The following is a 25,551-nucleotide window of genomic DNA, read 5'->3' as shown; positions in this document are numbered from 1 at the left end:
GTGCCCAGTAAATCACAACTGAATTATTAATGAAGTGCAGTGAAATGTTTGTGGCCTGTGCTATGATGACAAACTGTGCTCAGCTGTTTCCCCACCTCTGCAACTCAGCTGGCATGTGTGTTGAGGGTCTATTCTGCCTAGGTGCACAGAGCAAAGGTCCCGTGGGCCACACTATGGCTCTGCAGGTCTACCATCCTAAAGCTTTATGAAATCCTTCAGTTCTAAATCAGATATCAAAATATGAGTCTACGACCACGTGGTTCTACAATCTATGGTTGAATGAGAAAACAAGCATTTCTGGAGTCTGTATTTTCTGCCAGGCACTGCACCTGATTGTTTACAAATGTTACTTCCTTTCCTCTTCATACAGTCCTGTGCAGGGAGATATTTTCATCCCCATTTTCCAGGCTCAGAGAAGAAAAGAGACTTGGCCGAAATCACACAGTTTTAACCCTTTTTGGGGAACTCCAAAACAGAATGTTTGCACTAATCTCTATGACTCTGTAAGGTTCCAATGACCTCGTTCTCTGCCCCAGGATTCCAAGAGAGCTGGGCGTGGCGGGATGACGGCAGTAGGGATGACTGCGCAAACTGCACTGGGCTACTTTGGCCTCCAGCGGCTCTACGCCTCGCTTGGCGACCCCTCGGATCTGGGGTGCCTGGCCATGCGCGACCACGAGGTGGCGCTGCGGGCTGAGCGCCACCGGAGGGGTCGCGGGAACGCCTGGTTCTGTGAGGCCACGCAGGCGCTGGAGGTGTGCAAGGAGATGCCCCCACTGGGAAGGAGGAGCCCACCCTCCTGCCGGCGCTTCCCTCCCCGCCCCATTTTGCAGATGTAGAAGCTGCAGCTCAGGGCCAGGTGACTTGCAGGAGCCCCGGCTACCTTTCCTCCAATTTCAGCGCCACTAACTATAAGACCCCTATGTTCCATAGCCCTCCCCCAAGGACGCTTTCTTCAAATGGGGCTTTTAAGACCCACGGGGTGAAAGTCTTAGGGATCCCTCCCTCCACCCTTGTATTTGAGGTCTTTCCTGCCCCAAGGAATGTGGGAGGATGAAGTACCAGTCAGGACTGTGAAGGCTGCAATCTCACTCGGATCCTTTCCTGTCCCCCTCGCTTCAGGCCTTTCCCATGTTGGTGGTGGCCAGCCTCTGGCTCAGGGAGTCCAAGCCCTGGGGGCTTAAGCCTCGTGATGGGCAAGCACCCCAACCACACACACAGCGTGAATGTCCAGGGAGTCTGTGCCACTGCTCACTGACGGCCCTTCCTGAGAGCCAGCCCCGTCCAGGTCCGCTTGTTCGTGACTCCACGGGTGAGCCTCCTCCAGGAAGCCTCCCTGACCCCACCCCAGGGCCTGCGCAGCTCCCGGTGCTGCTCTTCTGTGTGCCCTGTCCCCTCCCGTCCCAGGAACTTGACTCCCAGAACAGACAGGGCGAGCTTGGTGGTGGCGGCGACCGTTACAGATACATTGCTGCAGATCTTGGCCAGTCAGAAGAACTTGCTGACAGCAGTGCCATTCAGATGAGCTGGAAGTGGGTTCCCTGTCACAGGACGTGTGTGTGAGCAGGAGAGGGTACCACAGCATTCAGACGCCAAGAAGGAACACAGACTGCTGGAGCTTAGAGGGAGGTGGCGGGAGGGGTGGTGGAGACCTTGGGGAAAGCTTCTAAGGAGACGAGGCAGAAACTGGGTCTATTAGACCGGGAAGGAGCAGAGAAGCTGGGGTGGGGTGGCAAGGGCCTGGTCCCAGAGTAACACCCTGAGCAAAGGCAGAGGCATGCTAGGGCCTGACAGCTGGGGCTGGGGAGGCAGGGAGAGAGGAGGTAAGGAAGGTAGACAGAGGGTAAGTTGCACTGAAAGGTTCCACCCCAAGGAACTCCCTCCCTCACTCCCCTAATCCTAGGAGGTTATTGGGCTTTTCAGAGGGAACAAGCTTGGCTTGATTCATCCTTGTGGCCCCAGAGACCCATCTGGGGAATGTCAATGGATGCTGGTCAAATGATGGCAAGAGGAAGACTCTTTGTAGTGTTTATTAAACCAAGGTGTTGGGTGTGGCTCGTGGGGGAGGACAGAGCTCTCATTGTCCTGTGGGCGTCTCTGAGGGACCGGCCCCACGGATGCCCACATGGCGACGTACGGCTTGACTTCTACCCAACGCCTCTTCTCCCAGCTCATCCCCAGGACACAGTGTTACAAAAGTGAACAAATGCAATGTCCTCCTTCTTTAAAAATGACATATTTCCAATCCCCTGCCAGCAGGGACCTGGATGGGGGGTGGGGGTGGTGCTAAGTGATAGTCCATTAAAAAGGCAACAACTTTTATGAAACTGATACTAAGGAAAGAGCCCAGGGCTGGGAAGCTGAGATGCCACCCTGGTGGGGAAGCATAAACATGGGTGGGGGCTACCCTGCCTCCTTGGCTGCGTTCGCAGTAGGCTGAGCTGGGCTGTCGGGCACAAGGCCAGTAGGGGCTGATCCAGGAGGCCCCTTGGAGCTGGTGGGGCTCCAGGACTGCATCAGCTCCTGGGGAACCAGCTAGAGGCAGGACCTCAGGGGTCAAGGAGCACATTTCCGTTCTGGATGCTGGGGGATGCCACCCGAGTGGGAAACTGGGACTGGCACCCCTGAGGCTTCCAGAGGCTCCGAGGTGAACTGACTTAGCCTGTGCCACAGCTAGTTACTGGACCCAGAGCGCCACCCTCGAGGCCCTGGCCTGCCCTCCCGGGGATGACAGGGAAAGGGCGCAAATCGGAGGATGTGAGTCTTGGAAACAAGGGGGAGCCCAGAAAGGGGAGGGGGGACATGATTTAGAGAAGAGAGAAAAGCGCAAATGGGCCCTGTGGGCAGGCAGGCAAGACACTGATTCACTCACGCCTCTGCTGCTGGAAGACCTCTGAACACCATCTTTCCTTCTCTAGGCCTCAGTTTCCCCATCTGTCACGTGAGGAAGTGAGCTTGACATTTTTCTCCCATCCTTTCTATAACTGAAGTCCTATCCAGAGTTCTAGGGGAATAAAAAAGAATGAGGTAGGCCTCACATGGCCAGAACAGAGAGAGATTTATGTCATAGAAGAACCCACGTCCGAGGGGCTGGACCTCCCTCCCGCCCCTCTCCTGTCACAGGTCAGGTTGGTCCAGGCCTCAGGGAAGGCACTTTGGGGACAAGTGGGGAAGGACAGCAGGGGGCTGCTGTCTGGTTTGGCATCAAAGACCCTCCGCTTATGGTCTGGGGAGCAACATAGACAGACGGGCAAAACTTTCCTCCTGGGTGTGGGTCCCAGGTTCAAAGCCTCTTTTTTTTTTTTTAAAAAAAAAGCCTCTCTTTCAATGATGCTGCCACACAGGAATGGAGAGTCCCTATGGGCATTGGCACATTAGAATATAAATTACCCAGGACCTGAGGAAACCCAGGGCACAGTCTGTTACACGGCCCCAGGCCACACTATTCGTCACAAGGTATTGGAGCCCCTGGCACCTAACTCCTGGGTGTCTATGCAGTGCAGGGCCACCTTGGGGGTGAAGCCAGGCTGCCGTGGGTAGGTGCCCTCCCGCACCAGGCGCCGGCACTGCACGCCCTGGCCCACGCTGATGCTCTGCAGTGCAGGGAGGTGGACGAGCAGCTTCTCGGGCAGGGGCACCAGGCCCGTGCCCGACAGGTCCAGCTCCTGCAGGGAGCCCAGGCCTGAGAACACCTCAGGCCCTGCCCACTGGAGCCTGGGGTTGCTGGACAAGTCCAGGACCTGCAGGCCCTGCAGCTCGTGGAAGCCGTGGGGCGCCAGCCTGGGGAGACCCTGCAGGCTGCCCAGCGACAGGTGAGTGAGGCCCGCCAACCCCTCAAAGGTGCCGGGGCTGATGGCTGCCAGCGGGTTCCCATCCAGGCTCAGGTAGCGCAGGGGCAGGCCCTGGAGGTCGGGCACAGAGCGGAGCCGGTTCCAGGCCAGGTTGAGGCTCTGAATGGTGGGCGCTGGCCGGCCAGCCTGCGAGGAATGGGGCAGCAGGCGATGGAGGAGGTTGTGGGAGAGGTCCAGGTGCAGCGCCCTGCCCTGGCTGTGGGTGGCGAAGGCAGACACGGAGACCTCGCGGAGCCGGTTGTGGCTCAGGTTCACGTCGCTCAGGGGTGAGCTGGTGAAGCTCTCGGCGGGCAGGGCGGCCAGGCCGTTGTGGCTGAGGTCGAGCGACTCCAGGTAGCGGAGGCGGGAGAAGGCCGTGGGCGAGAGGCTGGTGAGCAGGTTGTGGCTGAGATCCAGGCCAGACAGCGTGGTGTAGCCCGGCCCTGCCAACACGGACTCGTTCACCGTCTCCAGCCGATTTGAGGACAGGTCCAGGTGGGCTGTGTCCAGGGGGATGGGCACGGGCACGATATGGGGGCCCAGGCCGCTGCAATCCACCCGTGTCAGGCTGAAGCTGTCAAAGAGGCCGAAGGTCTCCACCTCGCACTGGCACCCGGGGAAGCAGGGCCGGGTGGTCTGGGCCCCGCTCACAGCCAGCAGCAGCAGCAGCAGCAGCAGGAGCGGCAGCAGGGGCCACGGCATGGTGGGGCTGGAAAGAGAGCCACAGGTGAGGGTCAGCAGTGGGTACCCCGTTCCAGGGGCTTCCCAGGCAGCATTAGTGGTGAAGAACCTGCCTGTTAATGCAGGAGACGTAAGAGATTCAGGAGCAATCCCTGGGTGGGGAATCCCCTGGAGAAGGGCATGGCAACCAACTCCACTATTCTTGCCTGGAGAATCCCATGGACAGAGGAGCCTGGAGGGTTACAGTCCAAAGTGTCACAAGGAATCGGACACAACTGAACTGACTATAAGCATGCACGCACACACCCCATTCCAGATGATTCTCGCCCACCCTGGAAGACACCAGCCAATGAGTGTAGGCACAGCTGAAAATAGCCACATGCCCCTCAGTGCCCCTAGACGCTTTCCCTGAATACCCCTTCCTCAAATAATTCCTAGTCCCTGTTCCTCTCTGGCCTCAGTCTCCCCATCTGTATGATATGGCGAGTTAGGCTAGATGGCTGGGTTTTAAACTGCAAGTGTGCGAACCCTTTCTTGAATAAGACTGGCAGGTGACAGTGGGCCTATTCTGGGGTGAAGGTGGGAGCCTGAGTCTTCCATGCGTGTTCACTGTCCTGCCGTGGGATGTGAAGGGCAGGTGCTTTTGGGGAGTGCTCCCCACACCTCTGTGGAGCCTGTGCTGCGGGCTTGGTGCTGTGCTCGCCGGCTCCCCGCACAGCCTCACTCAGCCCTCACAGCCACAGAAGCCACACAGCAGCAATCTTGTCAGCACTTCACGAAGAGGGAACTGACTCAGGTTCAGAAAGCCATGCACGGCCACGCGTGAGTGGGAGCGGATCTGAACGGCGCTCAAAGGGCCTGGCTCACTGTCGTGCTGAGCTGTGCCTGAGACCCCTGCTCCAGCTTCCCAGACCGAGGCCTCTCCTGCAAGGGGGGCCTGCTGCGACTGTCCCCTCCTCACTCCTTTTGTGGGTAACGATGGCTGGGTTCACAGTCATAAGCCCTCTCCCCTGGCCTGGCCTCTAGGGACAAGATCCTTCATTCCAACAGGGGACCCTGCGTCTAGACTTCCAGATGGGCCCTGGGGACCACTCTGCTGAGTCCCTTCCCCTTGCCCACCTTGACCCCCAAGCTGTTAGAGTGATTACACTTTTCTGGCCCTTCCTTTAACCCACGGCAGGCAGCTGGGCTGTGCCCCCTATTATACAGATAAAGAAATAGAGGCTCAGAGACAAAAAGGGTTTTACCCAAAACCCATTCGTAAAAAGCAGGGCAGGATTAGAACCCAGGCCTGCTCAGTCCTAATTCTACTTTCCTCTGCTGCCTCCAGGACTGGCAGGAGAGATGCGATCCAAGAGGGCCTCTTCCCACCGACGGGGGCTACAATGCAAGCCACTGCCCCTCCCCTGGCTTCATCGTCTCTCCCTGGATAACTGTAACAGCAGCTGCCATTGATGCCAAGCACCACCTGTACACTGCCACCTTCAATACTCATCCCCACACACATCTGTAGCTCCTGGAGGGTGAGAGAGAAGGCTGAGCAGTGAAAGAAAGCTTCTAACTGGACAGTCTGCGATCACCCTCTCCCCCTAGAAGAGCAGCTACTCAGCCCAGAGACAGAAGACACCGAGCCTCACGCCAGCAGATCCTTCAGCTGGAGTGGCCCAGCTCCCCGCTCTGCACCCCTGCCCCACCGCCCCCCCCACCTTCCTCCCCCTGGCCTTTAGGGAGGGTGGATGGGGGAGCAGCAGGATCGCATTACCAGTTCTACATGAAACTTTAAAGGGGCAGCCGCTTGATCTGCACTTAGGCTCTTCTCCCTGGGCCTCCCTCTGCAGGCCCCTCCTCTCCCACCCCTTTCTTTCGTAGAGTCCAATTTGAGGATTAAACCCAGCCCAGGTGCATCCTGGGCTCGGTCCCAATTGAGGCTGGACAGAGTGTTCCAATGTCTGGAACCAAAAGGAAAATATTAAGTTGCTTCACACCCCTTTTGTTCCGCGGGTGAGCTTCTCACAGCAGGAGTTCATTACTACCTAGGGCCTCACCTTCCCTGCTAAGTTGATCTGCTCACACCCACCCCTTCCTGGGGTTTAAACAAACACCAAATGCACACAAAAAGGCCTAAGATTACCCTTCATTCCCAAAGGTGATTATACAATGTGCCTCTCAAGTGCCAAACGGCCCCTCATGAGCTCCTGCTTATGTAACTCAGCTCAGGCAGGGCTCCCCTACCCCGCCTCCCCCGCCACGAGGGGCCTCTCCAGCCCTCGGCTTTGTCCTCTGTACCACAAGGCAGTCATTTCTGCCCGCCGCATACACACTGATGCAAGTCACACACAGTGCAATGCAAACTGTGAGGCGCTGTGCACATGTGCTGGGTGGTCGTCACCGGGCCACAGAGGAGCAGGAGTGTGGATGGAGACCCGCCTGGAAAACTGCTTGTGATGCTCCCAGGACACCCCGACAAGGTCCCTGCTGAGCCTGCACTGTGGACACCTCTCCGTGGGCCCCTGTTCTGGGCCAGGCCTGGACATTGAGTGGAAAGTGCTGACAGTAACTTAGCCTGTCCTCACTACGTGCCAGTCACATGTCCCCTTAGGTCATTCTCGGTCACTCCAGGAGGTCAGTCTTATGTCCGTGTTACAGTGGAGGAAACTGAGGATGGCAAAGGAAGGTGCCAGGTGCCAGAGACCAGCATGTGAACTCAGGCCTTTGTAGCCTTGTAACTGGCTAGGTTCAGGTGGAACATGCACTTCTGTGTGTTGCTGGGGAAAGAGCTAAGCGTCCAGGGTCCCACGGCCAGGCTCCAGCTCCTGTTGGCCGCTGTGACCGTCAGTGCCCAGCTTCCTAAGACTCAGTGGCTCTTGGGTGTTCCTGAGGTCACAGCAGAGCCCAGAGGTCTCTCAGGGTTGTCCCACACGGCTGGGACTGGGAAGCCCTGGGCCTGGAATCAGAAGGTCAGAGCCTGAGGATCAGCTGCTATCACCTCACTGGGGACCCAGGGACAAGATGAAGGATCTCAGCTTTCTCATCTGGAAAGTGAGGGATTACACGCCCTGCTCTGCAGCCCTCACAAGGTCAAATAAGCAAAGGTCTTTTGGAAAATATCAAGGGCTGTGCCCTTGGTAGGGGTTTTCCTTATCTTTTCCTGGGAGAAGAAAAAAAGAAAAGAGAAATTTATGGAAGGTCTCTCAACTTTGGAGCCAGCAGGGGGTAAAGGTAGAGACGTGGGCTAGTGGTCTTTGAGGGTTGGCACCCCTGCTCTGCTCAGAGGTCATGTCCCCTTTTGGGTAACGTAAGGAGGAGTTTCTTTGTGTGAGTGACTCAGAGATGCTGAGGTCTGGTTTTGCTGCTTGGAGCAAAAGGCCCAGGAGCCAAAGGCAGGGCAGAACTTTCCCAGGAGGAAACTGAGGGAAGATAAGGAAAACCCCTGCCAAGGGCACAGCCCTTGATATTTTCCAAAAGACTTTTGCTTATTTGAGCTGTGAGGGCTGCAGAGCAGGGCGTGTAATCCCTCACTTTCTAGATGAGAAAGCTGAGATCCCTCATCTTGTCCCTGGGTCTCAGTGAGGTGACAGCAGCGGATGCTCAGGCTCTGCCCTTCTGACTCCAGGCCCAGCACTTCCCAGTCCCCTCAAGATGCCTGTGGAACTCTCCTAGGGATCTTATGGAGTCAGTAAAAATAGTGCTCAGAAGAGTCTGCAGCCTCATGTAGGAGGGGGCTGATGCCATAATGCTAAGGATCATGAGGGTAAAGTGCATGCTAAGAAAACTATACATTAAAGAAAAAAAAAAACAACCCTAAATCATAATTTTAGAAAGTCTAGAAGAAAATCTGTCAACCCGTTAACGGTCTTCCTTTAGATGGCAGAACTTTGGGTGGTTTCACTATGTCTTAATCTCCTTTCCCCCCTCTTATTTCCTCTCATAATAACTATATATATATATATATATAACAGACTGAGTAATGAAGACTCATGGCCATCTCTGCTTTCTCTGACCTTGGCTAGCCACAATCTCCAAGCCTCAGCCTCCTCATGTGTCAAATACAGGTGTTAATAGCCATCTCACAGGCCTGTCAAGGGGATGAAATGTACTTGTGGGGGAGGTACCTCCGCACGGGGGAGGGTACAGTGGGGGCTCCCCTGCCCTCCTCCACAGACAGGGAGTGGCTGGGGTGGGGATTTCTCTTCCTCCAGCAGACACTATCAAACATGACAAAGGTCTTACTACTGCCCTCCAGGAAAGCAGTTCTTCCTGGGAAGCCAAGCTATGCTGTTTCTCAATAGGGCTGCTGGGCCTGGGAAGGGATGACTAATGTGAGTTCCTCTTCACAAAAACCGCTAGCCTCAGCTCATACGGAGAGGAAAGGCCTGCATAGGGACTGAGAAGACTCTCGACATCAACTTGCAGTAGAACTGAGCAAGTCACAACCTCTCTGGACCAGTTCCTTCAGCTGTGATTCTGGGATACTAATGATGGTTCCATTAGCCGCAGAGAAGATGGCTGTGAAGATGAGACTCAGAAGACCAACATCCCTATAGAGAAATGGGGCCCCAAGGGGGTGGAAGCCATATAATTGAAAGACTGTGTCTTTTCATTCCACCTCTACCCATATCCACTGCAGACACAATCAACCACAGCACTAAATTGCAGAGGGCAAGGCAGTCTGTTAGGCCCTGTGAGGTGCATGCTGGGGTCAGGGCAGGAGATCCCAGGGCCTCTGTCCCCATGAGGCTTACAAACCAGCAACGGGGACAGGAGACCAACTCGTATCAAGATCACTAGCACCTGCCTTAGATCCAGGAGACCAGGACTCTAGTCCCAGCCCTGCTACTAACTGTGTGAACTTTAAGAGTTTTCTTTCTTGGAGCCTCAGTTTTCTTGTCTTGTGGAACTTATTCTGCCTCCTTCCTTCTCTCGAGACCCTGTGATCTACACTCGACAAGGAAAGGCAGGCAGGTATTCACCATGGAAGGCGAATAGAGGATACTTCACTTACTCTCCAAACCCTAACCTGCAGATCAAAGTAATCTGATGATCCAAGTTACAGAACATAAGGGCAGCTGGACAAAGGCTTAGCGGCATGAGGTCCGCTGGGCAGGGGCCATGAGTGATTCCTTGATGGGTCCATCGGGACTCTAAGGAAAGTTACAGTGTCAGTGGTGGGACCCTAAGAGGTCCCCAGGCAGGTCTCCCCACTGCAACACCCCAGACCCTGCTAGGAGAGCCTCTCAAGCAGCTCTGGCTAGATCATGCCCCTTCTTGGAAACCTCCTGACTTCCACTTTATCTACAGAAACCAAGTTCTCTCTGGCACACAGGTATCTGCACCTTTGTGCAGATCTGCCCGCATGGTCCTCCCTCTTTGGGTTGAAAGTTCCATCTTGATGTGAACCTATGTTGGTGGCCTCAGAACAAGTCTCAGCCTTAGCGCACACTTCCCCAAACTCAAGAGGATTCCAGGGCTGGAAGAGCTGGAAGGCCCCTCCGAGATCACGGTAACTGAGGCCCAGAGAGGGACTGTGATGGCAAGGAAACCTGGGACCTGGGTCTGGATGCCTCATACCACTGCCAGGACAGCCGAATCCCCCAGGCCTGCCCCAGCCCTGCCAGTGCAACAAAGCCTGTTCTGTCCACGCAGGCCCCTGGGCCACTCCCCCTCCTCTCCTGGCTTCCCGGGGCCTCTCACTCCGCTCCGTACTGTCAACACACCTTCAGACACACACTAGGTAAATTCTCTGCCTTTATTGACCTGCCTGTTTCCTGACTTGAAGTGTGAAGCATCTTGGGGCGATGACCCTGCCTTCTTCACCTGTTAACCCTTCCCCCACCTGGGGCCGGAGCCAGGCCTGGCAGGCATGGCAAACTTGCTGGATGAATGGAGGGCCCAGTCAACTGCAGGACACAGAGCTGGCTGTGAATTCAGCTCTGTACCTACTGGCCTCGGGCATGTCTCAACCTTGCTGAGGCTCAGTGTCCTCAACACGGGTGACAACACAGGGTTGGTGGAAGCATTAGGGGATAGCGAGTGAAACATTTGGTGTGACTGCTACAAGCTGAGTACTGAATGCATAGTAGACAAGGACGGGGATGATTTATTAAGCTTTCTGAAAGCCACGACCATGTTATTTGTTGTTCTTTCCCTCTCCTCCCAGCTGCCCTAAGAGGGGCCAGGCACCCAGCAGGGCTTTGACTACTTGTGCTAACAGCCTGTGGTCACTGCGCTGGTGTCTGCTGGCAAGGCCCCCATCTCCTTTCTCCTCTGAGGCCTATCTGGGGCTAGGGGTTCCAGCTCGTGTCCTCCTGGTCCCAGTCACCGGCACCCCAGCATCTCTGGCCCACAGATTCACCAGCTCCTCACCACGTCTTTAAGGGGGAGCCTCTTGTAAAGGGACGAGCTGGGCACGGGGCTGAGCATCCACCCAGGATGGGTTTGTCTCCACTGGCTGCTCAGTGCTGAGTCACGTCCCACCCTTCATCGTGACCGTACGCAAGTTGACGCCACTGAAATCCCCAGGTGGAAATTCCATCAGTGTCCTGGCCCCCAACTGCTTAAGTCAGTTCTGGAAACACAAGGCAAAAAGAATGCCTAGGGCCAAACTCCCGGAGCCTTGAGGGTTGTCTCTCCCAAAAGAGGCACTAATGCCACTGCTGCTGCTGCTAAGTCGCTTCAGTTGTGTCCAACTCTGTGCGATCCCACAGACGGCAGCCCACCAGGCTACCCCATCTCTGGGATTCTCCAGACAAGAACACTGGAGTGGGTTGCCATTTCCTTCTCCAATGCATGAAAGTGAAAAGTGAAAGTGAAGTTGCTCAGTCGTGTCCAACTCTTAGTGACCCCAGGGACTGCAGCCTACCAAGCTTCTCCCATGGGATTTTCCAGGCAAGAGTACTGGAGTGGGGTGCCATTGCCTTCTCCACTAATGCCACACATCTATGCAAACACATCAGCTCACCACGCACTTCTACAGCAGTGGCTTGTTTATGCCTCCCCACCACCCTTGACCATAGGGACTACTGTCCCTGTTCTGCAGACAAGAAGACTGACATTGAGTGGGGCAGAACAGGAACCAGTCTCAAACCAAATCCAATGCTCCTTATATGGCTGTGCCTCAACTTACAAATGGGCACATGTGGATTGTGCTGGACTATAATTACATTTACCTATCTCTGCTCCTGTGGGCAGGCATGGGGTTAGATTCACTTTTCAGTCTTGGAAGCTGATTGCTAGGCCTGGCACAGAGTAGGTACTATATGAAGATACACCAGGCGTTTAGAATATTGCCGCCTCACCAAAGGCCACCTCTCAGTCTTTCCACTGCCTCCTCAACTCTCATCTGCTCAGTCACGCTACAAGATCAGCAGGTTGGATGGCATGGTATCTACTGTATACCTGCCTAGAGACCCAGAAAAGTGCGGTGATCTGCCCAGAGTCACAGAGCCAGTGAGGTCAGAGGCTGGACTCAGTATCCAGGTGTTCTGACACCCGGTACCTACGCTCCTCCATGACGTCATCCCTGGAGAAAAATCTACAGAGAGATGGACAAGGCTCCCAATACTATTTTCTCCATTCTGAAGCTTGGCAAGTTCCCTTTGGTCTGAGCCATGTGTAGGCACACGGGCAGGCAGTATGGGGTGGAGGAAATGGCTTTTGCAGTCAGGCACACTGGGCTCCACCCCACCGAACCTCACCTGCTAGGAGGCCTGTGTGTGTCCTCTCCCTGCCAAGTCTTCATCTGCAACCTGGTGAGAAACCTGGTGCTCTTCCCACAAGGTCCCTGATGATCACATGAAGTAAAGGGAAGACTCAGCTCCAGGCCTGGCACACACTGGTGCTCACTGCATGTGGGTTCCTGCCCCACCCCCCGACCAGTGGGTGATTTCAGAGACCAGGAGAGAAAAAGGGGCAGTGACACCAGCAGATCTGAAAGCAAGGCAGGGGCAGAGGACAGAGAAGACTCCAACACGGACTCTTCCTGGATTCTCAGTGCACCCTCTGGGGCTTCACTTGGGCTACACGTGCTCTGCCAGTGAGTTGATAAGGGAGCGTGGAAATATCGCAGAGGCTGAAGGAGGCTGAAGCAGGTGTGTCACCGGTGACAGAATGAGGACCTGAGACTTAGCAGCTACCCCTGGGTGGGTGGCTCACTGTCTTCCCCTCCCTCTCCCTTTGGCCTTGCCCCGGTCAGGTTCAGGAGGCCTCCTGGCCAGGACTGCTGCAACAGCCTCATTCCTGGCCCTCTGCCTCCAACTGCCAGCCTTGCTGGGCACCAGAATGCCATCCAGACAGATCAGGACCCCACCACCACTCCTGCTTTAAAACCTCTCCTGCCAAGAGAGCTTGCCTGTTTAAGGGCCTGTCTTTCTCCTTGGGCTCCACGTCTTTGCACTTCAGTGAAGATGATAGAGACACCCTTTTCTTTGTCCTCCATACAAATTCTCACTCATTGGATTCAAAAGTCACCTCCTCAGTGAGGTTTTCCCAGTCTAACTCACCCTTCATCCAGTAAAGGTCACTCTCCTCCTGGGCCACCCCTGTCAAGGTTCAACACACTTTGTGATGTGTGGCTACCTCCAAATCTGATGGTCCAGCTCCACTCCTGCGTGGACCTGGCCATGTGAAGTGGATAAGCCAGATGGGAGAAATGCCCTGAGCAAAAAGCTTCCCTCTGCTAGGAGGGTACCAGTTGGTCCAAGCTTGCAGGATACTTAGGGCTTTTGCCAGGTGGTGAACTAAGGTTTAGGACCCATAGTAGATACTGGCTCTGTCTTCTACTGTTAGTGCAGCTCAACAGATGTCTGCACAGATGTAATACAGGCCAAAAACTTCTTCTCATTGTATTAGCACAGGTAGTTTGTCATCATATTTAACATCCATAACAGTCAGAATTACTGAGACCAGAATTACTATCCTCATTTGAAAGATGAGGTGACTGAGAATCAGAGAGGTAGTCACTTGCCCAGGGTCACAGAGCTAGGAAGCAATGAAACAAGTGAAAATCTCCTTCTGATTCTAAGAGGCTGGAGCACTCAAGCCTCCAGACTGGCTTCCCAGGCTCCAGCACCACCCACAAGCCAGAGGACAGTTTCTGAGAATTACCAACTCCACCCTATCATGCCAGCTTAAAAAACCCTCCAGCAGCTCTCCACTGCCTAGATCTCCGCTCCTAGGTATGGCATTCAAGGCCCTCATCTGTGGCCCCTGCAATCCCTTCCAGCCTCAGGTTGAATTCCATCCCTTCTTCCCCAATCTTGCATCTGGCAGTCCACAATGCTGACCACCCCTGTGCTGTTTCAGGACACACAGAGTCATGCAGTACAGTTCCCTAGGGGGGAGGCACTTTCTGCCTCTTTTCCCAGTGTATTCCCCCCACTTCCCCATTGTGCTGCCTTTCAGCCTTCCTGGACTTCAGGGACTCCAGGAAGGCCTTAATCTCTACATAACTTCACAGCCATCTCCCCTCTCCCTCTTCAAAAGTGTAAATTAGTGCCAACTCAGAATGAAAGTTAAATATCAAAGTGTTTCCAGGTTCTAGGGTCTCAACCAGTCAGCCACAATAAGAACGGAAGAACGAGGCTGTCAGCAACCCCTTTTCCAGCAGGGAAACTGAGGCCCAAAGAGGGAAAGGAAAGCGCCCACAGTTGCCTCCTTCCAAGGTGAGTGGCTTGTACCCACCCTTCACATCTGCAGGACCTAGCAAAATTCTAGGTTAAAGACTGGCAAGGGGTAGGGGAGGGAGGGGGGTTGTTGGGTTTATCTTTGCCACCCAGGATCAAAGAGCAGGCTCCCGGCAGCCTGAGCCCTCCCTCTCAGATCAGACCTGAACTCTGCAAGTCTGGACTTATCGAAGGGTAGAGCAGGCAGGAGGATCAGAAGCTCCTGAGTCACCTCCTCCGCCAGGCAAGTGTGGGTGGGCACTGCACTCTGGCCGGCCCTGGCTGCGCTGCTCATCCCCACCGCAGGCTCTCCCTCGCCAGACAGTTTTCACCCCATCCAGGACAGGGTGACTGCGACTCAGAAAGGTTAAGCAACTTGCCTAGTGCCATACTGTGGGCCAGTGGATGTCCCATTTGAAACTAGAGTGTGCAAGGTTCCTACTGCCAGCAGCCCAGCTGGAGGTCCCGGGAGCCGTCATCACCTTTCCACCTTTGGGATTGGAGGGTTCAACCCCCTCACCCCAGGGGCGGTATGCAAACCGAGTGCGGATCTCAAAGAGGAGGAGCGGGGGGAGGGGGAGGGGGAGAGGGACGGGGGTACCCAGGGGCTGGCCTCTCCGCCGAAAAGACAAGTCTCTCTCGGTCACATACACTCTCTCCGAGAAGCGTGGGGCGGGGCACACCGGTGCCCGTTCCTCTCCTCTCTTCAGCCCCCAAGTCGGGGGGCCAGGACCCGCTGTTACCTCTCTTCTCTCAGCCGCTTCGCCTGGGGTGTCCGGCACGCTCTGCCCAGCCTTGGCTCGGATCGGTCTTCAGGCGCTGCCGATCCCCCCACCCACCAATCCTATTCCATCCCCTCTCGGCTCTAAAGACCCCTGAGGTGTAGGAAGGGAGGACTGCCAGCGCCCCCTCGCCCCCCGGCCCGGGATGCAGCGGGGAGGAGGAACGCAGAGAAAAGTTTGAAGCTAAGTCGGCCCGGGTGGACTGAGGGGAGCGAGGAGTTGGGGCGGTGTCTGGCTCTCGGCGCGCACATACTCCGCGGACACCCAACCCAGACACGTCGACAGGCACAGACCACGTACGCGGACAAAACGATGCGCCCACCCACATCCACAAGCAAACGCGGGCCCCCATCCCGGGTCCTTGCCCCCTTCCCCAAATCACGGACACACAAAGGCACGGGCAGTTGCATGTCCCCGGATCAAATTCACAAAGACCCACAAACGCACGTGTCCGCACAAAGACCCCAGAGGCGCCGGCCGACGCCCACGGCCCCGGGTCAGAGCCTTTGTCTCCTGGAAGCCCCCCTTCTAGGTCCGGGTTCCTCACTCTAGCCGAGCCCCGCGCGTCACGCGGCCGCTGCCGACGCCCTGGGTCCGGGAAAAGTTGAGGGGCCCCGGCCCCGCCCCTGCGGCCAGCGCGGCTCGCCCGCCGGATGGAGCGGCGAGGCTGGGGTAGGGGCCTCCGGTCCTCCGCCCGCAGCGCGAACTCCCGCTCTGCCCGGAGACCCGTACCCACCTGGAAGCCTGCGCCGCAGCCGCCTCGGCACGCTCACCCAGGCGGCCCGGCCGCGGGCCCTCCGGCCGGCGCTTTTCTCGGCGCGGCGCGGCCCGCCCCCCGGCCCCCGCCCGCCGTAGGGCGCTCCCCCGCCCGCCCGGCGCCCAGTGGCGGCTCCGGCCGGCCGCCCGCGACTTAGGGAGCGTCGCTAAAGTGCTGGCCTTTCCCGGAGCGCTCCCCACTCCGCGCCCCCGCCCGCCGGCAGAGCCCGTGCCTAGCCCGGGTTCCACCCTAGGGAGCGTCTCAAAAGTGCGCATGCAGCTCCCACCCACTCTAGTCGGCCTTGCTCCTAGCTTTCTGCATCCCGGGGCTCCTTCCCGCTTCCCCGGAGCGCCTGAGCCTTAGCAGATGGCCGCACGGTGGGGAACATCTGGAGGTCGCCGGAGTGTGTGTGTGTGTGTGTGTGTGTGTGTGTGTCTGAAAGACGAATCGACAGAGAGACAGTCAGGCTTAGGCAGAAAAGCTGGCAAGAGAGGAGAGAGAGAGGGAAACAGAATATTTTTTTTTCTTTTCCTGGAGGGAATCATCGACTTCTGGTTAGATTTCTAAGAAGGGAAACGGAGCAGTTTAAATCTATTCCTCCCTCTGCAGCCCATCTTCTCTCACCCTTCCTTATGGTGAAAAGTGCAGAAAAGCATCCAAGAAACCTTTTTCACTTGAGAGTTAGGGGGAAGAAATTGCCTATTGGATGCATTCCCTACAAGGAGTGTGTGTGTTTGGTTGGGGGCCTTGAATTTGAGTCTCCCTGCACACCCAGACACTCTGGGGTTGAAGGAGGTGTTAGTTTTCAGGCACCCCAGAAGTATATGGCCTGGGGACTGGGGGAGGTTTTGGCCTTGAACCCTGGACCTCCCAGGAGCTTTCCTACTGTGTAGAGATTGGGCAGTGTTCCCTTTACAGTAGCCCAGACTTGCACACCCAGTCTTTTTGTCCCTTTTATTACTTTTTTTTTTTTTTAATTAAAAAAAATTTGCTTGGGCTTCTGAGTCTGTGTCTGCTTGTCTGCCTGGGGAAGGAGAGAGACAAGTAAGGCGGCGGGGAGGGAGGAGTAGAGGCCACTACCCCGGGCCTCAGAGCAGCAAAAACAAATCGGCTTCCCTGAGGACAAAGTGCTCTTGCAGGCCCTCACTGGCACTAGCCTGTGTGGTTGCGTGGTGGTGGTGGTGCTGGTGGCGACTCTGCTCCCCTGGGATGGCGAGGCCTGGGGCCCCTGGCAGTTAGGGAGGTGCAGGAAGAAGGCTGGGAGCCTAGTCCTACCATTCTGGGACAGGGAAAGCTCCCCTCCCTCCTTTCTGCCTCTCACTGTCCTCCCCTCATTAGAATCCCAGCTTCTGGACCTGGGAGGCCACCAGCTCAGACGTCTCATCACATTGTCTTTGAAATTGTCTCTTTGCACCCAGTCTCCTCACAGTCGTGCTTAATAAGGATGCTGTTGACATTCAACCGTGCATCTCCTAGTGGTTCTCTGTGCATCCTGGGGCCGTCAAGAAGGGTCAGACCTTCCTGCTCCTACTTCTTCCTGGCCTGGAGGTGGGAGAGACCTGCCAGTTCGTGCCTGGTGAGGGCCCCCGGCTTGAACAGGGTTCAGGTTCCAGCCCTGGCATTTACCAGCTCTGGGTTATTTTAGGGAAGTTACTCTCTGAGTTTCTGCAGCTCTAATAGAGCTGTTGTGAGGAGTAAACAGTAACTTAGTAAGGCTTTAGGCTAGCTGATAGGAAGTGCCATTGTGGATTATTACCATTATTAGTAAACCAAGTTGTCTCTGATCAGGAATGGTGTGTGTAATCTGGAAAGATGAGCTGCCTTGGGAGGGGAGAAGCCAGGGGAATGGTCACTTGACCCTCTGCTCATCTAGCTCACCCGCTGGCCATGGGGGAGGAGAGGGAGCATCTTTCAAAGGACCCCTCCCCCTCAACCTTTGTGCTGGAGAACTTGCATCCTCCCCTCCCTTAAGGTGGAGTTCTGGGGTGAGGCTCCTGCTCAGCATCTGACAATGGAGATAAACACTAACTCTAACTCCCACTGTCCTTTGTCTGCAGGCTCTAACCACAGAGGGCCTCTCACTTAACAGAAGCATAACAAACCACCTTTCACACCTTGGCTGGCAGCTGGCGGCAGTTTCAGTGTACTGCTACATTCATCATTTCCCTTGCTTGATCTTTTCTCAGTGGGAGGTGGCCTCTGGAGACTTTGGATTGGGCATCTCCACCAGCTCTCCCTCCTTCCCCCACAATGGTCCTTTGGCCTTCAGGCTCCTCCTCCTGTCTGCTGTTCTCGCTGCAGTAAAAATGACCTTTTTAAACTGCAAATCTGCAAAATGGATCAGGATGCTTGCCCCTTTAAAATCTTACAATGGCAAAAGTCAAACTCCTTGGCTTCATTTTCAAGGCCCGTGTAATATGCTCCCCTGGATCCTAGCTTTTCACTTCTGGTCACTCCCCTTTTACACATCCCAAGCTCCAGTCCTCTAAGTCACATGAAACTAGAGGGAGAGAGGGAAGGGAAGGAAGGGCCTCTGAATTCTTCAAATCTCTGTCCAAATTTCCCTCCTCCAGAAACCCAATGCCTGGTGAATTTGGTCCCTCCTTCTATACCCTTTGCACATATGCACTATCACTTTCCCCATTCTCTTCCCCTTCTTGTGGTCACATGGTTGCCAAAATTTTGACCCCCTGTCACCCAGGGCTGAATAAAAATGTGTGCAGAGTTTGGAAGAAATAGAGAAATGGCTTCATCTGGCAAAGGGGAGTACACAGCAGGCTAGTGCCTCAAGACCTGTGCCCTGCTTCTATGGGGAACAGGGAGAGATTTTATATCCTCACCAAAGTCTTGTATATGATTTTTTTCCCCTGCAAGTTTACAGCCAAATGCTGGCATCAGGTAGCTCAACCATCTGCTCTGGTGTCCCTGAAGTAATTGACTGTGAGCTTCTTCCTTTGGAGGTGCAGAATCCTACAAGGGAGTATAGGGGGAGAAGAGTGCCAGCTGTAGAGTATAATTTATAAAGAGTCAGAGAGTAAGTAGTTTTGTGAAGGACAAGTCCAGCTACAAGTGTTTGTTAGTAGTAACAGCTAAAGAATAACCAAGACTCTTTAACTCTTGCAGTTCTGTTTGGCTGGTATGTACAAAAGGCTGTTCACTCATTACCGTTTTTGCTGCAACAGTCTTGTCTGTTATCCCATGCCAGGGACTGTGCTGGATACTTTTACGGTTATTACATCATTTAATCCCTGTAACAACTGCCCTAGATTGATAGTGATGAGACCCAGAGAGGGTAAGAGATCTGTCTTGGGTTACACAGTATGTTTTCTGCAGAGCTGGAACAATATTTAGGACTCTAGTGTTCTTTCTACTACCTTACAATCAACACAAGAAGCAGGATGTGGTATGGTAGAGAGGCCTTGGCACCTAAGAGTCCCATGTGGAAATCATTGCTCTGTTCCCGGCTACCTATTGACCCTGGGCTAGTCACTCTTTCCCCCTGAGCCTTAGATTCCTAACCTGTAAGATGAGAATAAGTAAGAAACCATACCTCACAGGAACTAAAGTGCCTCTTGATGAGGGTGAAAGAGGAGAGTGAAAAAGCTGCCTTAAAACTCAACGTTCAGAAAGCAAAGATCACGGCAGCTAGTCCCATCACTTCATGGCAAATAGATGGGGAAACAGTGGAAATAATGACACTTTATTTTCTTAGGCTCCAAAATTACTGCAGAAGGTGACTGCAGCTATGAAATTAAAATACTTCCTCCTTAGAAGAAAAGCTTTGACAAACCTAGACAGAGTATTAAAAAGCAGAGACATTACTTTGCCAACAAAGTCAAAACTATGGTTTTTCTAGTAGTCATGTATGGATGTGAGAGTTGGACTATAAAGAAGGCTGAGCACTGAAGAATTGATGCTTTTGAACTGTGGTTGGAGAAAACTCTTGAGAGTCCCTTGGACTTCAAGGAGATCAAACCAATTAATCTTAAAGGAAATCAACCCTGAATATTCACTGGAAGGACTGATGCTGAAGTTGAAACTTCGATACTTTGGCCACCTGATGCAAAGAGCCAACTCATTAGAAAAGACTCTAGGCAGGAGGAGAAAGGGATGACAGAAGATGAGATGGTTGGATGGCATCACCGACTCAATGGACATGAGTTTGAGCAATCTCCAGGAGATGGTGAAGCACAGGGAAGCCTGGCGTGCTGCAGTTCATGGGGTCACAAAGAGTCAAACACGACTGAGCAACTGAACAACAACCTTACAGAGATATGGAGTGGATCAAATGGATTAATACATATATAAATATGTTGTAAGTTGTAGGGTTTTGTGTATTTTTCTTGACCAGACATACTTCAATTGGGGTGTTGGCTGAGGATCTCTTTTCTCTCAGAACTCTCCAGATTAGAGATCAAAGGCCCCGTTAGCCCCTTTGGCTACCTTGCTTATTTCCACATTTTGAGAATGCTAAAAGGTCTTTCTTTTTTTCTCTTTTATCAAATCTGTCAAGCCCTGACCAGAAAAACCATCCAAATCCAATATATTTCCATGAAGCTCCTGTGCCTAGTGCTTAGTCGCTCAGTTGTGTTCGACTCTTTGCAACCCCATGGACTGCAGCACACCAGGCTCCTCTGTCCTTGGGATTTTCCAGGCAAGAATACTGGAGTGAGCTGCCATTTTCTTCTCCAAGGGATCTTCCCAACCTAGGGATCGAACCCATGTCTCCCGCGTTGCAGGTGGATTCTTTACCAACTAAGCGACCAGAGAAGCCCGTGAAGCTCCAGGATCTCTGGCTATTCTTCTTGCTGTGTTTTCTTCTTTGCAGTTGTCAGAAGCTGGCAGATCGAAAGTCAACGGAGCACCAAGACCTTGTGAAGAAATAATGGAAAAGAAGAGCTGGAAGAAAAATAATGCCAGTTCAACCTCCTGATTCTGTAGCTCTGGGTTAGTCTGTTGTATGTTGTGTTTTTTAAAATGAATTCATTCATTTATTTTTAATTTTTGGCTGCGCTGGGTCTTTGATGCGCAGGAGCTTTCTCTCGGAGAAGGCAATGGCACCCCAATCTAGTACTCTTGCCTGGAGAATCCCAGGGATGGGGGAGCCTGGTGGGCTGCACAGAGTCGGATACGACTGAAGTGACTTAGCAGCAGAAGCAGCAGCAGCAGTAGGGGCTTTCTCTAGTTGCGGAGAGCAGGGGCTACTCTTCCTTGCGGTGTGCAGGCTTCTCATCATGCTGGCTTCTCTTGTTGCAGAGCGCAGGCACGTCGGCTCCGGGGCACCAGCTCAGTAGTTGTGGTGTGCAGGCTTAGCGGCCCTGCGGCATGTGGGGTCTTCCCAGAGCAGGAAATTAAACCTGTGTCCCCTGCATTGATAGGCGATTCTTGACCACTGGACCACCTGGGAAGTTCCATACATTGTGTTTTTTAAAAGCACCTATGGTGGCTCAGTATAGGGATTGGGGGACATGGCAGAGTGCCTTAGGGTTTATAATGTCTTTTCACAGTCTCATTTTGAAACCTCCTAGAAAAAATTTTGAATAGTCTCGTATCACCTCCATCTTACAGATGTGGAAACTGAGACTCTGAAGTGACTCATCCAGGGTCACACAGATAGAACCTACAAGTGGCTCTTTAAAACAACTCCAGCCATTCCTCCATGGGGCCAGATTCGGTGCATGGGCTTTGCCGGTGTTCAGCAGTCACTGTACGACGAACATTCCTCCCCTCCTGCCAAATCAGATGCTTCCCTAAATATTTCTCTCCCACTCTCCCACCTCCATACTTTGTCCCCTGCCTGGAATGACTTTCTCAGCCTATCTACCAGCTGCAGTCTTCGCTAGCTTCCAAGCTCTGCTGCCTCCTCCACAAAGACATTTCCATTTCCCACAGTTTCTTTCCTTTGAGCCTGGAAGCACTTGGTTTGCGCCTCTGTGCAGCCCCCCTTGCTAGTCCTGCTTCTTGCTGCGACTTGATACCCTAGCATCTTTAGCTGTTGTGGTTCTCTGCATTCTGTCAGTTCCTTGCTGCCTTCATGTCTTTGCCCCACCTTTGGAAGTGCCCCTTGCCCTATCCCTGTCTCTTTCTTATCATCCAAAATTCATCTCAGGTGATCACTTCCTCCAGGAAGCCTCCCCTGATCTTCCCAACCCTTAACTTTACCATTGGAGGCCCTACCTCTGTGCTTCCATAGTACAGTGAGGATACCTCTGTCAGGAACAGGATTGTTCATTTACTCATTAATTCATTCATTCTAGCAAGGCACAGATTTTGAAGCCAAACTGCTTAGTATGCATCCCAGCTTCAGACTGGGCAAATTCTTAAAACTTCTCTCTGCCTTATTTTTCTTATCTGTAAAATAGTCCCTAGCTCAAAGGTTGTTGCAAACATTAAGTGAATTAATCCGTGTAGAATAGTGACTGACTCTAGTGAGCATTGGATGACTGTGGGTAACTAATATTATGATTTATTAATTCATAAGAAAAACACATGTAAAACTGGACAAGGAAACTGAGGCAGGAGCCTGATTGCATGGCCTAGGAGAACACAGTGGGAGGTGTAAGAAGCTTGGCAGGTACAATGGTTTTTTCTCCCACTGCAGAGAAAAAAATGGGAGGTGGCTTTGACCTTGAGTGAAGAGAGGGGACACAGTAGAGAAGGAGGCTCCCTCAACTGGAGCCCTGGGTCTCTGGTTAATCCTCTGGGCAAGGAGACCATGGCTTGCAAAGAGCAGATGGCTATGGGTCAAGTCTGCCAAGTCCTCAGCCTCCAAATTGCTGTTTGGTGGTGTTGGTGGTAGCAGGTCAGGAACAAATTGTTTCCTGAGTTGCTGCCAGAGGTGGTCTCCTGCCAAGAGGCTGGGTCCACACCTCAGGTGCTGCCCTTTTGTATCATGGCTTCCAGGCTTCTTCTGACCCCAGAACCTTGGCCCCCATCCCTGTATCCAGGAGCTGAGTGGACCTGAGTGTTCAGACAGAATGCGATGCATCTGCCACCATGGAGCCAGCAAGGCAGCTGGAGGGCCCTTGGGGATCAGATATCAGGCATCGTGCCCTGTCACCTCTGTCAGGGTACAGGCGGGAGACTGAGGTCCAGAGAGGTGGAGTGACTCGTCCCAGGTCACAGAGCTAATGAACAACAAGGCTTCTAGACTCCCAGTTAAGAGTTCCTTTAACCTCTTTGCAACTGCGTGCTTCCTCTTCTCCCAGACCATCCTTCCATTCATCTTTCCTAATGATTTTACTCTCCACCCATCCACCCATCATCCATCTAACAAGTCTTCACCTCTTGAACCTCTGACATATGTCAGATCTGGCGCTGGGCTCCGGGAGCTCACATTTGGAGTGGGTCCCAAAGACGTGTCTGAGGTCCTAAAGAGTTTTGGATGCCGGTAGAAACCTGTGCAGAGCATTCAAAACAGAGAGGGGCCAGGCTCTAGTCGGAGCAATGAGGAAACATGTCATCAGGAAGGTGATGCTTGAGAGAACCCTGCTGAGTTTAGAGACATCAGGAATATGGGATTAGGGAGCAAGTTAAGGGCATTCCCCCTGTGGGAGCAAAGGCCAGAGGGAAGAGTATAGAACAAGTGGTTGAGTACTGTTGGGCTACAGCACCTGAGAGGGCCTGGCCAGGGACAGTTCTGAGAGAAGGAGAGCAAGTTGCAGGGCATGGGGCCCTATGGGTTGGCCAAGGTGACAATCCTTGGGGCCAAAGCTTCCAGAGACCTTCCGTCCCTCCCCATCCCCCCACGTCATTCCCCTCTTCCCCGTTCCCTCCTCTGGCCCTGTCTCTCTCTCTTTTTAGCCTGTCAGTCCTATCAATCATCTGGGCCCTCCCCACCTTTCCCTTTTGTCCAGTCTTCCTGACAAGAAACAGACTGTCTCTTACCACCACACTCTGCAGGCAAAGAACCTCGGACTGGAGGTCAGGACATGGGATTCCAGGCCTGGCTTTGTCACCAGCTGACCTGGGCAAGAACAGCTCGCTAACAACAACGTATCTGCCGGGCCATTTCCCCCTGATAAAGTCGGAGGACTGTTGTCTCCTTGACCCCCTGTCACAGCACCCTCTACAGGGGAAGAGGGCTCATCTACACCACCATTCAGCAGCCTTTCTGGCTAGTCTAGTCCTTGAGGGCCAGTGAACTCTGGGGAACTTGTTATCAGGCTTGCATTACATAATTACGTTATCGCGTGCAAAGGAGTGTGTGCTCAGTTTATTACCATCTATCCCAGGACAAACAGAGCTGCAGAATTCTACCCCCACAGAAACTGACTCTCAGAAAACCTTATCATCTTTCTAATCCATAAGCAAACAAGTTCTTTGAAGAGGCTTTCAGATTTTTCTCTTTCTTTTCCTATCCTTTCTCTCCTCTCTCCTTCCCTCCCTTCCTTCCTTTCTGTGTATCTATTGATTAAAAACAAAATCTGGAGAAGGAAATGGCAACCCACTCCAGTACTCTTGCCTGGAAAATCCTATGGACGGAGGAGCCTGGTAGGCTGCAGTCCATGGGGTCACTAAGAGTTGGGCATGACTGAGCGACTTCACTTTCACTTCTCATTTTCATGTATTGGAGAAGGAAATGGCAACCCACTCCGGTGTTCTTGCCTGGAGAATCCCAGGGACCGAGGAGCCTAGCGGGCTGCCGTCTATGGGGTCGCACAGAGTCGGACACGACTGAAGCGACTTAGCAGCAGCAGCAGCATGATATAAAGAATCCTGCGTAATCTGACCCCAGCTTACCTCTCCTGCCTCACATTTCTCCTGTGTCTTCATGTTCCAGACGTAGCAACCACCTTTGGTTCCTTGGCCAAGGTGCCCCTACCCCTGTTCCAAACTTTGTACCTCCCATTCTCTAGAACTAGAACTCTGGTTAATGTGCACCGCTGTCTCCGTGTGCAGCTTAGCTGGGCAGCTCTTCAGGAGGCCTTCTCTGAGCTGCTCTAAGAGGGTCTGCAGTATCCTCTGCCTCTTCCATCACGCTTCTCACCTCACAGGCTCATAATGGGCTCATGCTTCTCCTCTCTGCCTCCAGATGGTAAGCCCTGTGAGTCTAGGGACTCCGCTGTGGTGGTTGCTATGCCTCTGGCATAACATAGACACTCCATGAGAATTTGTAAAAGAATGCGTTTTTTGACTGAATGAATGTTGGAAACATAAAAGAACCACCACAGTGTTAGGAACAGTAACCAGCATTGGGGACAGAAACTGTTACAGAGTCGGAGGATGTTGGAATCATGGACATATAGTGTCCATATAGTGTCCATATAGGCTTATAGTATACAGATTTGTGGGACCAAAGGATATTCAGTTCCACCGCTTCCCAGCTGCAATATCAAGCAAGTTGATAAAGCCCTTTCTCTGATTTTTGGTTTCATTTTTTATAAAGTGCTGATAAGAGTCCCTGCCAGTCCAGTCTGTGGGTTTTAAGCCGTGAAACCATGCACGTGACTATGAGTGTGCACATATTGCTCCCTCTAATCTGATTGAGTTTCTTTGCAACCAAACAGCTGTCCTGGGCTTTTCACGGGGAGACCTGGTTGGATTATTTTACTTAAACTATCTGTGCTTTGGGGCTTATTTTCCTCGGGACTCAGGACAAACCCTACCTTTGACTGGCATGCATCAGTACCCAGCGTTAGGCCCTGGGGGAGAGGACAAACATCCTTCAGGAGCAATTCTCTATAATCAAGTCAGGCTGAACTACCTTCGAAGTCTGGATTTTACAGATGAGGAAACTGAAGCTCAGAGAGGGTGGGAACTTGTCCAGGGTCACACAGCGTGTTAGAGCAGGGCCACAGCTAGAAGCTACTCCTTTGGGCTCTGAGTCATCAGGGAATGTC

General features: G+C 53.4%; 1 protein-coding gene across 8 annotated transcripts; it reads right to left on the bottom strand.

Moving 5' to 3' along the window:
• Positions 1-2,014: 2,014 nt before the first annotated feature.
• TSKU (tsukushi, small leucine rich proteoglycan) lies at positions 2,015-24,529 on the bottom strand. 8 transcript variants are annotated; one of them, XM_069555194.1, is made up of 3 exons: positions 15,689-15,799; positions 3,510-4,539; positions 2,015-3,004 (listed from the first exon to the last, which is right to left on the bottom strand). In XM_069555194.1, the coding sequence occupies exons 2-3, from the start codon at positions 4,530-4,532 to the stop codon at positions 2,993-2,995; spliced, it is 1,035 nt and encodes a 344-aa protein (XP_069411295.1). In that variant the 5' UTR covers positions 4,533-4,539; positions 15,689-15,799; the 3' UTR covers positions 2,015-2,992. The 8 variants fall into 8 exon arrangements, with proteins under 8 accessions (XP_069411295.1, XP_069411287.1, XP_069411289.1 ...); XM_069555186.1 differs by adding an exon at positions 12,206-12,291 and having other exon boundaries at positions 2,015-4,539; positions 15,689-15,770; XM_069555188.1 differs by lacking the exon at positions 15,689-15,799 and adding exons at positions 12,206-12,291; positions 15,400-15,548 and having other exon boundaries at positions 2,015-4,539.
• Positions 24,530-25,551: the final 1,022 nt, after the last annotated feature.

This window comes from Ovis canadensis, chromosome 15 (assembly GCF_042477335.2).
Source record: "Ovis canadensis isolate MfBH-ARS-UI-01 breed Bighorn chromosome 15, ARS-UI_OviCan_v2, whole genome shotgun sequence".
Classification (NCBI taxonomy): Eukaryota; Metazoa; Chordata; class Mammalia; order Artiodactyla; family Bovidae; genus Ovis; species Ovis canadensis.
The sequence above is the reverse complement of the archived record's forward strand: the minus strand, read 5'-3'. Positions and strand labels throughout refer to the sequence as shown.